This window comes from Cetorhinus maximus, chromosome 28, assembly GCF_964194155.1.
Source record: "Cetorhinus maximus chromosome 28, sCetMax3.hap1.1, whole genome shotgun sequence".
NCBI classification, from domain to species: domain Eukaryota; kingdom Metazoa; phylum Chordata; class Chondrichthyes; order Lamniformes; family Cetorhinidae; genus Cetorhinus; species Cetorhinus maximus.
Window position 1 is genome coordinate 14,377,065 of NC_135906.1, and position 15,661 is coordinate 14,392,725.

At 44.4% G+C, this 15,661-nt stretch overlaps 1 protein-coding gene across 3 annotated transcripts in view; it reads right to left on the minus strand.

Annotated features, from left to right (window-relative positions):
• LOC144668825 (bromodomain-containing protein 4-like) overlaps positions 1 to 2,043 on the minus strand; it is a 169,618-nt gene extending 167,575 nt beyond the window's left edge. For all 3 annotated transcript variants that reach the window (XM_078531218.1, XM_078531217.1, XM_078531219.1), the window contains exon 1: positions 1,317 to 2,043. In XM_078531218.1, the coding sequence (XP_078387344.1) occupies positions 1,317 to 1,363 (47 nt within the window). In that variant the 5' untranslated portion in view covers positions 1,364 to 2,043. The remainder of the gene's footprint in view (positions 1 to 1,316) is intronic.
• Positions 2,044 to 15,661: the final 13,618 nt, after the last annotated feature.

The following is a 15,661-nucleotide window of genomic DNA, read 5'->3' on the forward strand; positions in this document are numbered from 1 at the left end:
GGTATGTTTGTACATAAGTCAAAAAACTAGCCCACAAATATGAAACGTATTCAAAAGGAGTAATGCAATATTGGTCTTTATCTCAAGGGCATTGAAATGTAAAAGTGAAAATGAACTGATGTTTCTGTTGTTCAAAGCCTCAGCCTAGATCCAAAACTGATAGATTTGTGTTATGCAAGAGCAAAGCTATGGCACATGAATCAAGTTGAGATATAGCTGAGGCATGATTTAATTGAAAGTCAAACAGAATGGAGGGCCTGAATGGCCTACCCCTGTTCCTATGGTTGCACCATCAGCCGCATTCCTGTTTGACTGTCATGTTCTGGAGCGACTATTCCACTAATGCCAAAGGCGGCCTGCAACTGCACAACTGCCTAGCTTTGTGACGAGAAAAAGATTCTACTGCTGCAGCATGGATCTAAGAAAACGGGATAAAGCCCAAAAAGTTCACACTTCCGCACACATTCACTTATACTTGTCGAAATGGCCGGCACCTGAACTACATCCTCCAAGTAAACAAAACGCAGCAATTTCTCCACAGCCTTGGACAACTAAAAGCAACTTCCCATGAAGACGAAATGTCAGAACACAATCAACATTTGATATTTTGCAACACTTCATACTTGGTCTTAGCTGCGAATTTTGCTCTTACCCAAACTATGTAAGTTTTAAGGGGAGACGTTGAGGAATACATTTGCATCTCTACAGCGGCTTTCACTTAGGTATACAGAGGGAATTAAACAAACATCGTGGCTGGCCCTCTTTGATTTGTCAATAGCCTCCAGCTCAGTGCAAAAACTAAGGTTGCACCTTCGGATTTTTATAGGGGGATGGCGGCATTTCACCCCTGCAACCATTGCAGCACAAAAGGGCCAAGGCACTAAGCAAGGACGGGGGGTGGTGAGGGGGGGAAGAAATAGGGAGATGGGGTAGAGAAAGAGCGAAAACAGCATTCAAAGCAGGCAGGCTCCGCTCCTCCTTGGCTATGTTCAAATAACCCACACTGCCAAATCCGGCCGCGCACCATTTTGAAGCAACGGGCAAAGCAGGCGTTTCTCTTTCATTTTATGCAACGTATAAAGTGGCGCCCAGTTCCGAGGCTTTGGGCCTCACACGCACAAAATGGCGTCAGGAAGCCGTTTCCCGCTCAGCGCCGACAACAATAAAAGCCGATTCCCAGCCGCCTCCCCTCCCCACCCCAAACCCTGGCCTCCCCCTCCCTTTAATCAACACCACCCACCCGCCACACACCACCACCATCCCCCCCCCCCCCCCCAACCCCCCCAACCCAACCTTGCCCCCCCGCCAACACTCACCGTGTGGTCGGGCCTGCAGGGGCCGAGGAACCGCTCTCGCGATCCATGCTGCCGCTTACAAATCCACCCTTGCTGTCGGAAACGGCAACCGGCGACTTTGGGGAAGGGGAGAGAGAGAGAGAGTGTGTGTGTGTGTGTGTGTGTGTGTGTCTTTCCCCTTCTCCCACCCCCCCCCCAACACACACACACACACACCCTGTCGAAACCGTTCCCCTGCCTCCCTCCTCCCCAGCTTTCCCCGTCTCCTAGAATTTTTCCCTGTTCTCTCTCCCCAACCCCCCCCCCCGCCTCCCTCTCTCCGCTTTAAAAATCCGACACGCAGAGACTCCCCTGAACAGAAGCCTCCGCTCCGCAAATGGCACCCCCCCTCGACGACACCTTATATACCGCCCGCCATGTTGAAGGCGCCCATTGGCCGGGCCGGCCCACGTGAGCCGCGGCCGCCCGTCTCCATTGGCAGCCTCCCGCCACGTGACCCCACATCGCGTCCCCATTGGCTGCCACCCTCCGTGTGAGTCATAGCGGCGTACCCCCCTTAATTTTTTTTGAAAAAAACGGTGGCGTCGAAAAGCCGGCGGAGGAGCCGGGGTGGGGGGGGGCGGGTGGTGTAAAAAGATAATAAAAACCGCTCGAACACGCTGGGATAATTTCTTCAGGCGTTTCGTGGGAAAGTGGGAGGAGGGAAGCGGCTAACGTTACAACTCGCCCCCCCTCCACCATGTCGGAGGAGTGTATTGGTGGGAAGTCCGTCACGTGACACCCGCCTCGCTCCGTCACTGGCCGCGACGGAACACGTGACAAAGGAGACCCTTCGACCGCCTGAAATTTTCACCCCCCCCCCGCCCCATTTTTCCTTCCCCTCCCCCCGCCAACGAAACCTACACCGGGCCCGGATTTGGAGGCCGCCACCTACCCTCCCTGCTGCCAACTACAAAGCAATAGTGGGTCTGAGACAAGGTAGTCGCATCTCTCCAAATTCACAGGCCGGCCTGGGGCGCTGCTGGGCCGCTTCCACAACTCCTGTGTGTGTGTGTTTCTTCAACCCCCCTCTTGCGCCGAGGTTTGACCCCATTTTGTTTCAACCACCCCCTCCCATCTTTCGTTGAGTGAACCCGAGCGGCCCGGTTGCTTCACTATTGACGGTGCGTTCGATTTCGATCGCTTTCTCGGCTCTTGTTTGTTTGTTTGTTTGTTTGTATAAATTTTTTTTTACCTTATGTTTGTGCGCGCGCGGCGTCCCGATTCCACACAACCTTTTCGGCCTCTGTGTGACGTCAGACGCACCGTGCGTAACCGCACGTCAATCAAAGGCGATGGGACACGCCCCCTCCATCTTTAACCCCTGGTGGGACCTCTTTCGCTGCACGTTAACTCCTTAAGGCAAGGTAAAGAAAGGCCTGCGTCTGTGCAGTGCCTCTCACGACTTAAGGACCTGCCGGAGCGCTTTACAGTCAGTGAAGTACTTTTTGAAGTGTAACTGTTGTAACGTAGGCTTCGCAGCAGCCAAAATTGTGGACCGCAAGCTCTCGCAAATAACAACGTGATGATAGCCACCATGTAATCTGTTTTTGGTGATAAATATTGGCCAGGACACTGGGAGACAATCATAAAATAAAATCAAAATACTGTGGATGCTGGCAATCTGAAATAAAAACAGAAAATGCTGGAAAAAGCTCAGCAGGTCTGGCAACATCTGTCGAGAGAGAAACAGAGTTTTGATTCTGTATGACTTCTTCAGAGACTTCTTCCACTTCAAAAAAAAGTACTATGTGACATTTTACATCCATCTAGAAAGGCAGATGGAGCCTCTGTTAACATCTCATCTGAAAGATGGTACCTCCAACAGTGCAGCATTCCTTCAGTACTGCACCAAATGTCAGTCTAGATTTTTGTGCTTAATTCTCTGGAGTCGGACTTGAACCCACAACTTTCTGACTCATGTAAGAGTGCACCCACTGATCTGTAGCTGGCACACTTTCTTCTGTTGCATCCTCTCCTGTTTGAATATTGTATTTCCATATCACAGATGATTTACCACAAATATTTAAACCATCTAGCATTCCGCAGATCTGAAAATTGAGACTTCTGTAATGTTTGGTCTTTCATGCTGCTGAAGATGTGCTGAAAATTAATTCAGCAAGAATGACTTGAAGTAGCAAGCGATGAGCTAAAACAAATCTCAGGGCTTATTCAGAAATTGCAAGTTGATGTTGTCATGGCCTAGAAAATATGGTAACACAAAGGTACTACAAGCATAGAATATACTACAATGCATAGTCTCTATAGTAGGGAAAGCACATGGAGATTGGTGCTGAAATGTTAAAACTGGCATTTTTATTTTTCAATGTTGTGTTGTTCACTCAAGCTCTGCATTAGACAGCAATGTTTGCCTTGTAGGATCAATGATTGAGAAATTCCTAATCATTCTTCAAAAATTCGTCTGGAATGTTCTAATGAAATGCTCTCTAACCTATCTAAAACTTTAATAATTATATCTACAACAAGTCAGTAGTCTCCAGGTTGGGCCTGTTGTAGAGATGTGTAGTGCTCACCAGGCGCACAAAATCTTACAGCACAGGAGGATACCATTTGGCCCGTTGTTCCTGTGGGGACTCTCTGAAAGTAATATCTGATTAGTCTCCATTGGTTGTTCTTTCTGCATAGCCCTGTAATATTTTTTTCCTTTCCAATTCCCATAAGAGCGCAATCAAAATGGATCTTACAAGCTCATGCTTCATGGTTAGGCATTCATGTGCCACTCTAAATGTGACCAAGCAGGCAGAGACACCACCCTCCGTGATTTCAAACATCTTTTGTGGGGTTTTTCTTATCGTGTCCATGGACAGTCTATACATGGCCCAGCCGGAACTGGACACATTTTTGCACCTTATTGTTGAATTCGGCAAGATCTGCAACAGTGCAGGGTTCCTCTAGCGATAGGCATTGCAGGAGATGTTGCATAGTCTGTGGCTCAGTTCCACATTCACAAGTTGTCAGGCTGGTTGTATATTCCCATTTGTTTGGTGACACCTTTGAGCGACCTACACCAGTCCTAAGTCTGTTAAGGCACTTCCAGGTTGCCCAGTTGCAATTAGCTCCTGGGGGAAGGCTTTCATCTGGTAGAATTTCCATCGCTGGGGGTTGTTCGAGACTGGCGAGCCGGTCTTTCCACAAGGCGATGCGGGCTTCAGATGGGGTTGATTGTAATGGAATAACACTGTTCATGAAGCTCTTCCTTGACTTTAGGCGGCTGGGTGAGGTGTATGACCATGTAGAGGGTGCCTCTCATCTGATGTTTGACGGAGTCGCTCTTTCTTGCTGGCTACCGTTCTTCTTATATCAGGGGGAGCGATACCCGCCAGGATGTATAGGCTGTTGGTGTTTGTTGGTTTTAAACAACCTGTGATAAGTCGGCAGCTTGCGTTCAGAACGGCATCCATCTTCTTAGCATGAGTAGATCTTTCCCATGCAGGGCAGGCATATTCGGCAGTGGAATAGCAAAGAGCAAGTGAACTGGTTCGCAATGTTTTCAAGCTTGCTCCCCATTTTGTGTTAGTGAGCTTATTCAGGATGTTGTTTCATGCGCTCACTTTTGCCTTTGTCTTTTCGATGTGGTTCTTGAAGGTGAGGCATCTGTCCAGGGTGAATCCGAAGTAGATAGGGTGCTCACAATGCATCAGTGTTGCTCCACACCAGGTTACTTTAAGCTGGCGTTTGGCTTCACGGTTTCTGAGGTGGAATGCACAAACTTGCGTCTTTGATGAGTTTGCGCGAAGGTAGTTTTCTTCATAGTAGGATGTTAGTCCCTCCAAGGCCTCAGAAAGCGTTTTCTCCACGGTGTTAAAATCAGTGCTTTGGGCAGTGACACATAAGTCATCAGCATATATAAAACGGCGTGGGGTAGGGAAAGCATACCTAGTATGGTCCTGAGCTATTTGGAAGAGTAAAGTTTAGTTCAATCTCTGATATGTACTAAATTAGGAGTTTTAAAATTGCTTTGTTCTCCCTCCCCACCCTTTAGTGCAGGGACAAATATCAGGCAAAGTTTCAGATACTGGTATTCAGTAACCCCGACTGAAAATTACTTATGTAAATGTAAGGATTAGACTCTGCTATAATGGTCTCCACAATCAAACAGCTTGCCAACGTAACATTAGAAGAACAATGAGTTGAAGACACTGGAGAACTGTGAAAGGAACAATGTCTGAAAGGAGTTAGGGCAAAAAATTAATACAAACAAATGGAAGAAGAACCTCTATCGACCCTGTATAGATGCTGCGAGTGAATATTTTAATGAATTCAGTGCAGTCACCTACCTCTAGTAAAACAAAAGGATCTTTTGAGAAGCTGACGTACGAGCATGGGAAATGAAAGGCTATTCAGCCCATCCAGTTATTATTGGTTGCATATGTAGTCTTGACTTGTGTTCCAAACAGACATTTCTCTCACCATGTCTGCTAAGATTCATGCCTGTACCCCTCTCTCCTCATGCAGGAACCCACTCCATTTTCCTCTTAAAGATGCCCACTGCACTTAGTGGCAATTCATCTCAGAAGTTCAATACTGATTTAAGTGTGCAGAAAATTTCTGTTGCAACACATATTCCGTTCAAGCTTTATACACTGTTCACAGATTAAATGTCTTCATTCTTGCCTGCAGCAATACCAATATTTTAGCCGGCTTGCATTGGTTCTCACTTTCAAAGTTCCTGTTTATTGCTAATGTAAACAATTAGTGAAACCACGGTTACGGAAGCTTCTGAAGCCAAATGCAGAATCATACAATTGTTGACACCATGGTGATCCAGTGTTCTATAATTACTTGTGTTTCGGGTTTCCCAATCGAGACCTCTTTCTTTTGATATATCAATCAGTTACAATAAACAAATACATGCTTTCTCCCCCTTGCTTCATTCCTTGTTTAATTTTTTTTTGTTTTTGAATGTTTTCCTCAAAGCTAATTTTATCGGTTAACTGTTTGGGAAGAATTAAATAGGGTTCAGGGAGTTAACACAGTTGGTCATAGTTAATAACTAATGGTGCAGATATATTCAATATCTGAGGTCATTTCCAATGGATAATTGTGGAAATAGCCAGTGTAATTTGGCGATGACAAGGTAATGGTGAGCAGGGTCTTTGTGCAGAATAGGGTGTGAATCATGAAGGCTGGGTGCATTGAGTTAGCATTCAAGAAATAACTTAGCACAACTATAACCATGATAAAAGTAAGCATGAGAGTTTCAGTCCTAATGATATAGGGACAGAGGTAAGTGATATGTAGAGGAACCTTGGCAATGAATTGGTGGAGGGGTTGAAGCTCAGCTCAGAGGAAGTGTGAAAAAAGCACTTCACTAACCAAAAGGTGACAGGCTTTTGTTTCTTTTCTCTGAGGTTGGAAGGAGATTTAATTGATGAGAGTTGAGGAGAAATTTGTTCACCCACAGGGTGCTGGGGATCTGGAGCTCACTGCCTGAAGGGGTGGGAGAGAAGGAAGCCCTCATTGCATTTAGAAAATACTTGAATGTGCACTTGAACTGCCATAACTTACAGACCAGGAGCTGGGAAGTGCGATTAGCTCTTTCTTGGCTCACACTGACACAATGGGTCAAATGGCCTCCTTCTGTGGCACAAATTTTCTACATTTGATATGCTGCTCTCTACAACAACCTGACTCTTGATGGGCTACGGATCTACGTACACCTGCTGTCTCCATTACCTCACCTGATCGGCCATTCATCACACATGACCTGAACAGTGAAATTTGGCGGGCTATTCACTTTCATAGGAGTCCTAATCCTGGCATCCATACAGGTGCAGTTCCCTGCAGAACTTAAGGAATAACAGTACAAACCCTGGCTTAATAGTTTTCCCTTCTCCAGTTCAGGAGCTCTGATGCCAATTGTGTCATCTCAAAAAGCTACCGTAAGCAAAGTGAGCAAAGAGCAGAGAAAGCTCCTCAGTCAGCCATAATCAGGAGGTGTACATGGAAGTGAGCACAGAATTGATTCCAAATCTTGGGTGTTGCAAAGATGACAAATCAATTCTTATGCATGTAAATGAAGGAAGTGCATTACAAACTGAATTAAAACTTTCTGGGGCTAAGGTTGAATTCTGTCATATGGGAGGAGATTGGCACCTACTGTGGCAACATCTTGTGCCAGCTTTGCCTCATGAAAATTCTGGCAAGATATTCAGGAGGGCAGATAACTACAATATAGTTATTGAAGGATCTACTGTAAAGAATAGAACGGTTCAGACAATTACTACAGTTACCAGTCCAGTAAGAACTAAGCTCCACTTTCTCAATTATGCCACAGTAGATGGGTGTCCTTTCTTGGAATAAACCCCGTTACATTTTTTAGCAATTTCCAGTTTCTGCAGGACCATACACGCTCATAAACATTTTCTTGTGTAGTTTTGTTTATTTTGCTCCAAAGGTTTTATTTTATAACAAATGGGTTGACCAGTCACAGCCTTTGGGACTGAAATATATTGGAGCAATGATAAGGAGGAGAAGTTGCAGATAACAGGCAGTGTGTTTGTTGGAACCCCACAATTGGCTTCAATGTTCTGGGATTTAAGGAGGGAAGATTTAAGTGGGTAAGAAATCTGCTTAGTTTCTCATTCCTGACCTCATCAGCGAGCCTTACTAAGAAATGAACATCTACACTCAATCAGCAACAGAATAATGGAAGGGGCTATCAATAGTGCTGTCAAGTGACACTTAGCAGTAACTAGCTCACCAAGCCAGGTCCGCTTGGCTCTAGATATCATTCTAGCCTTAGTCCAAGCATGGACAATAGAGCTTAATTCCCAAGGTGAGGTGAGAGTGACTGGTCATGACATAAAGGTAGCATTTGACTGAATGCAGTATCAAGGAGCCATAACAGAAATGAAGTTAATGGGGATCAAGGGATTCTAGTGTCCTGAGGACAATTCGCTTCAGCCGCTTCCTCAATTAGCTTCTCTCCATCATAAGAACATAAGTGGGGCTGTTCATTAATGACTGCAGTATTCAGTTCCATTTCCAATTCTTCAAATAATGAAGGAGTCCATTCCTAAATGTGGCGAAACCTGAACAACGCACAATTTTGGGCTGATAAGTTGCAAGTAACATTCATGACAGACATATGCAGGCAATGACTAGTTCCAGAAAAAGAGAGTCTAACCACCTCCCCTTGGTATTCAATGGAATTACCATGGCCAAATCAACCACAATCAACATTAACCAGAAGCTCAACTGGACCAGCTACGTAAATGCCATGGCTACAAGTTCAAGTCTTGGATTGGGTATTCTGATGCACTTGGCTCACCTCCTGACTCCCCAAAGCCTGGATGGGTGCAGCTGCAACAACACTCAAGGCACCTAATACAATCTGGAACAAAAAAAACACTCGATCAGTACCCAATCCATCAACAAACATCCACTTCCTCCTAGCCCCTACTGCAGTGTATGCTATCTACAGGATGCATTGCAGCAAGTTTCAAATGATTTTCGGCAGCACCTCCCAAACACATGACCTCCACCATCTAGAAGAACAAGAGCAGCAGGTGCATGGCAACGCAATGACCTTCAAGTTCACCTCCAAGACACACCATCCCGATTTGAACATGTATCTCTATTCATTCTTGTCGCTGGGTCAAATTGTTGCACCTCCCTACCTAACAGCATTTTGGGAAAGCTTCACCACACATACTGCAGTGCTTCAGGAAGAAGACTCACCATCACCTTCTCAAGGGCTGCTATGGATGGGTAATAAATGCTGACGGGCTACTGACGCACATATCCTGAAAATGAATTTTAAAATCTGTAAAAACCAAATGAACATAATTAGTCTCAATATGCTGCTCCAGTGAGGAATAATATGACCTAACAATATTTACTATTTAAACTCGGGCAGCTTAAGACATGAAAATCAGATGATCCCAGATTTGATTTCCAACTGCTGCCCAGTGAGTCTTACTAAAATGTGTCTTTGTGAAGCCTGGGAATATCAGGTAATAGTGGTGTTCAGCTCAGCTATGATTCCTCCATGATGGTCTGCCAGTTTTTTGGTTGCATTCACGTCTGCTTTTTTAATCAGCTGGGCATCTGACAGGTGCTTCACCCATCACCATCTTTAAGAGTTTTAAAGCCAATCTGTTCACACAAACATCCCATTTGGGATATACTTAATTTACCTTTCTTTTAATTTAATCATTCATGGGATGTGGGTTTCGGTGGCAAGGCCAGAATTTATTGCCCAAACCTAACTGCCCTTGAGAAGGTGATGGTGAGCTAACTTCATGAACAGTGGTATTCCCACAGGGCTGTTAGGTGGGGAGTTCCAGATTTTTGACCCAGCGAAGATGAAAACAAAGAAATGATATATTTTGAAGTCCAGAGAGCTTAAGTGAAACCTGGTGGATCTAGGAATGAGATGTTGTCCAAAGTTTGCAAAGTATAGCCAGGTAACACAGCTTAGTACAAAGTACTGATAACCCTATACTGTTTTCCCAACAAGGAGCACTCTACCAGTTCGACCATCGGTTCCAGATAGCTCTTGTAAACCAAATAAGAAAAATCTAGTTCTGCTGCCGATCTCAAGGAGTTTTTCCATCATTATCAATAAGCAAGGCTAACTAATCAATCAGTATTACCTTGGAACAGTCTGGTCCTGTCTGTTTCAGTTTACCAGCAAAGAATGTTTGGTTCCGTACTTCAATCGGCAGACTTTTCCAGTTGGAGCTGCCTCATCCCCAAACTGACCCTTCTTCCGCTCCTCTATGATAGTAACAACTTCCATTTATAAAGCACCTTTAACATAGTAAAACATCCTAAGGCACTACAGAGGAGCAATATCAAACAGAATTTGACATCAAGGCACTTAAGGAGATATTAGGGCAGATGACCAAACACTTGATCAAAGAGGTAGGTTTAAAGGAGGACAGCCAGAGAGGTTCAGGGACAGAATTCCAGAGCTTAGGGCATTCGTAGCTGAAGCCACGGCTGCCAATGGTGGAGCGATTAAAATTGGGGATGCACAAGATGCCAGAGCTAGATGAATCTCAAAGGGCTGTAGTGCTGGAGGAGATTTCAGAAATAGGAAGAATTTTTAAATCGAAGCATTGCTTAACAGAAACCAATGTAGGTAATTGAAAACAGGAATGTGGGTGAATGGGACTTGGTTTGAGAACTCACTAGCAAATAGCAAGTGTTAGGATTCCTCACAAGTGGCCTATGTAAGCCTGAGTGATTCACTGCCTCTTTCCCCCTTAAATCACGGCATGGACATAGACTATATCCATCAAAGTAGTCACACCATGTTGGAGCTGTGGAACCTCAACAGCAGCTGATTCTAAGCCAATCATGATAGAAAACCTCAGTGGAATAAGCAAATATTGCACATGGAAAACCATGAGGAATAGAAAAATCAAGCATCCTACTGCTCTTTGCTAGAAGAACAAGAAGACCCTTCATATTTTAGATTCACCCATGATTAAAGATATTTCCAGGATATTTAGCGTTCTTCAAACCACTGCTCTTGCCACTTCCTAAGCTCAACTCCACATGGTGCCACTTGCACATTCTCAACCTCTTTCTTCAAACTATTTCAGAATTGTCCTAGTCTGCAGTTCCATTTCATTCTACACCTTATCTGGCACTTTAACAAAATGCATTCTTTCTTTCTTTCAGATGTCAATAACTGCAACCTTCAACAACTCTTAGATGCCAAAGCCATTCTAGATCCTTCTTCTCCTTTGATTTTGTGTGGCCCCTTCCAATATCTTCCAATATCACTGTGCCCCATTATTGAGTTCTGATAAAAGGTCATTAACCTAAAATGTCAACTCTGCCTCTCTCACCACATTTGTTGCCAGACGTGCTGAATCATTCCAGCAATTTCTGTTTTTATTTCAGATTTCTAGCATCCATAGTATTTTGCTTTTGTAACAGTGTTCACAAGAGTTAGATGTATATCAAAGAAAAGTGACCAGCAATGAATGCAGTATAGATAAGTAGAGATGCATGACTTGTTAAATTCTTACACCCAGCCACCCTGTAACAGATTTCAATAGCTGTCGTCTCAAAGGTAAAATTAGCAATTTGACAATATTGGATATCTGCTAGCATCCTTGGTGTGGACTGTAAAGGGCTATTGGTTAAGTTAATTCGACAATGATGTTAATAACAATGTAATCATGACATCAGGATAAGATAATCGACAGACTCCAAGGAAGCAAGACACAGAACAGTCTGTGTCCACAGAATAATGTACTTACCAAGAGGTCTTAAATATAAATAGTTGTAAATAAATAGTTTTAAGAAAAACTTAATAAAACTTAAAACAAGTGACTCATAGAGTAAGAGAACCCTCATCCAGCTGGAAGACAACTCAAGCAAAGGACAACAATCCAAACCATGGTGGCTGTATTGGAGGCCGCAGTTTAAGAGAACTGAGACCACAGAATGGTAACCCATGGGTGAAGACCTAGGAACATCTCAACTTCACAAGAAGAACAAAAGTAAGACGTACCTTGGAATGGGACAGTAAGTGAACTGCTGAAAATGTCTGCATCAATTGAACAGCCACTACCCCTTCCACAACTCTTCAAACACATCAAGGATCCGCAGTGAGGGCAGTAATGAGAGCTCTGGAGACGACAGTTTGGAAGGTACCAAACAGCTTCGGGCTTACAAGAGAAGGCACCAAAACATCTGGTCTAATATATATGCCTTTAAGGGCTATCAGCAGGACATCACTAGAAGGGAAATGTGTCTTGTGATCCAGTCTTAGTTTCACTTTTGCTTTGAGCAGAGCACACAAAAGCTCCGATGCCTTCAAGCTTTATACCTATGTATAAATAGCTGTGCTTAGTCTTAATAAATGAAACCCAATCCCTTATGAGTGATTGGTGCCTTGTGTCTTGTACAGTAAATAAGCCCAAGGTATCACCATTATAACAACAATACATGGTGATCAGCAGTGGTCAGACAGATGGCAGAAAGATTAAGTACAGGTACAACATGGCGAACAGCCTTAGATCATCTAAATGGCATGAGAAGACCCTCAACATTTTGGTCAGACCGCAACAAAGTCACAGCGTCAGAGAGCGCTGAAAAAACGTCATGACTGCAAAGAAAAGCTTTGAAGGCACAGCGTTAAGCTAGTGCTCAAGTAAAGAGCTGTTAAACAGACGGATCCCTCATGGTGAGATTGCAGTGCATAGCCTGCCAGTTCCATGAGTGGGACAGTGCTTCAAGAGGACCAGCCCCGGTTTAGCTCAGTCCGAAAAGGTGAGTGACCAGGGTGTGGGCTGGATCGATAGCGAGCAAGGGAGAGTCAAATAATAATTCATAATAATCGGGTCAGAGAAGGTTGCAATTAATAAAACTTAAAACAAGTGACTCATAGAGGGTGGCTTCAGGAGTTGCTGAACAATAAACTGAATAAAAAGCAAAGACACATTACTCTGTGGTGCATTCCCGCCAAAACTCGTATTCGTGGGCAGAGTTTCAGAAAAGTGCGCAAAAGCAGCTACAACGTCCCTCATCCCAGGTACTATGGAAGGAGGAAGGTCAAAGGGATATTGTCAGAATGTCCACAAAATTCCCCAGTTTGAACTGGGATGCAGCTGACCTACTCTCCGAATTCAAAATGTTTAAGCAACATACAGAGCCATGGTTTCTTGATCCAGGAGTGTCTGAACCAGACAAGTAAGCCGTAAAAATTCACTTAGCAATTGGGAATTAAGGTCTACACAGGTTGAACATGCCATAATTAACAGAAGAAAAGCCAAAAGATCCCCAAAAGATATGGACTACATTGGAAGACCGGTTCAGAATCCAGTTAAACTTCTGTCTTCATCGTCTAGAATTCACATCATTTCAACAACAGCCTACAGAATCCAAAGACCACTTTGTCAGCAGGTGGAGAGAAAAGCGTACGTACTGTGATTTTTCAAATACAGAGCTAGCAAACATAATTGTTCAGTTGGTGATCACATCCACTCCCATGGAAGCACTCCAGAAAGGTCTGCTGGACAAGCCCAAAACATATAGCATTGAAAAGCTACTCAAGGATGGGTGGAAGTATGAAGCGATCCTCGCAGGTCAACAAAGTTTACAGGTCCTAAATACAACCCCAATTGTTTACGCACTCACTAGAACCTAGCATAACATGTAGCAGGTGTGATCTTCTGCATATACCAAGAAAATGCGCAACTTTTCATCAATTCTGCAAGGCATGTGGCAGAAAGGGCCATTGGCAGTGGCAGTGCACGCAAGCGTAGGTTGATGCAGCTATAAAGAACCATGCACTGTATCATGACAGCGGATCACAGCCCAAATTACTTACGGGCATATTGAACTATTTGAAGAAGACGTGTTTTTAAAAAGGACATACAAGCAAAAGCTGGCTGAGACTGTAAAGTAACCACTTTCTGGAAAATTCCTATGTGGATTATACTTGACCGACTGGTCCAGAGAGGCCCTAGAATGTCGCACCTAAAAAGGTGTCAAGGCCCACTTCAGACAGAGACACTTGAAAGGGAGAGCTGCAATGCAAAAGACTGAACTTTAATGCCCTGTGGTTGCGGAGACAATGGAGATTGATTACGACATCTCAGCAGAAACCATCTCCAGTTGAGTTATGTCTCAGAATGTGGACATGATCTGAGTTGAAAGAAAGCAGGTTCTGGGCAAAAGACATGTTTGTTTTTCCTTTCCAGGAATACATAAGAAAAGGGGTTAAATGCCAACTGGAAACCTGATCTGTGTGTTCATGTTCTGGTGTGTTAGTGTGTGCTGTGAAGATCACAGCAGAAGAACAGCAACTTGGCATCCCTGCAACTTGCAGATTAAAGTCTCTTTCTCCTCTCTCTCTGTTGCTGGAGGCAAGTCACAAGTCAGCAAAGCCACAGTCAAAAAGGAAACAGGACAATTCCTTCAGCTAACTTGCAGAACCAAGTGTCTCCAAGCCAACTGCTCAACTGCCAAAGTCAGCTCTACCAGAATCACCCAACTTAACGGCCACAGCATTTCACCATCTACTCCTCACAGACAAGCCAAAGACTGATTCATATATTTTTTTTAACTTTTACTTTTGGACTCAACTTCTCATTTCTGATCTCTGTGTATGTGTGGTGCATTTTTATTGTTTTTTCCTCAGGTTTACTCTTTCTTTGACTCAAGAAAGCCCAGTTAAATTGGCTCGTTCTAAAACATAAATACATTTGGACTGGGAAAAGGTATCCATGAGGAAACGGATCCTTTTTTTAAATTAACCTTGTTGTGACTAATAGAGGTGGTTGATTAAAGAACAGGAACCAGTTCATTCCTCCTCACCTGGGAGCATAACAAAATTGGGATCTCGTTCAGGAATTAACAATTTGATGTCTCTCGTCTGGGATCATAACAAATTGAGGGGACCTCGCCCGGGGATTGGTCATAACAACTAATCCAAACAGACCATACACAATAGGTACCTTCAAGTTATAAGAATGACCAGCCGGTATCCCATCAGCAAAATATACATGAAGTGATTGAGAAACCAGAAAATGACAATGATGTGCACAACGAGATGAAGAGCAGTAAACACATTTCACTCCATCATTGCAAATGACAGCAGCTACAAGAAGAAACGCCAGCAGCTACAAAAGATTCTACACAACAGAAACTGTGAGAAACCAACGTCGAAGGATGGCCTGATTTAAAATTCAGCATGTCCAAAAACATGCAAGACCATTCTGGCCTTATAGGGACAAGCTAGGCATCCCCTGGGGAGTTGTTTTTAAAGGAAGGTAAGTCATTATACCGGAATCTTTGCAATCTGATATTCCTAGACAACTTCATTACTCACACATGGGCATAGATCGGAGGAGAAGACTTGCAAGAGAGACAGTCTATCAGCCGGGTATGAACAATGACATTGGGCCGTCGGATTGCCACTCCGCTCTAAAGTTCTTCCCTTAAAATCCAGGCAATCCTATCTCACCCGGCCTTCCGACTCAGACCGGGCAAGGTCTGTGTAGTGCAGTGCGTCTGCGGGGCCCCGCGTCGAAGGGCAGTAGAGTCGAAGGGAAGGAAGCCACGCCCCCTTTTTTATGGCACTAGCTGTCGTAAACCAGTTAAGCTTAAACGTCCAGCCAGGTTTAAAGGTCAAGGTAAGTGTATAAGGTAAGTGGGTAGGATCGTTTGGGGTGGGGTGGGGTGGGGGGGATGTCGGGTCGGATCTTGAGGGGGTGCGGGGACGTCGGGCTTTGGGAAGGGTGGGGTTGGGTCAGGTCAGACCTTGTGGGGGAGAGGGGATGGCTCAGGTCAGGCCTTGGCAGGGGGAGGCTGGTCGGATTGGGTCAGGCCTTGGG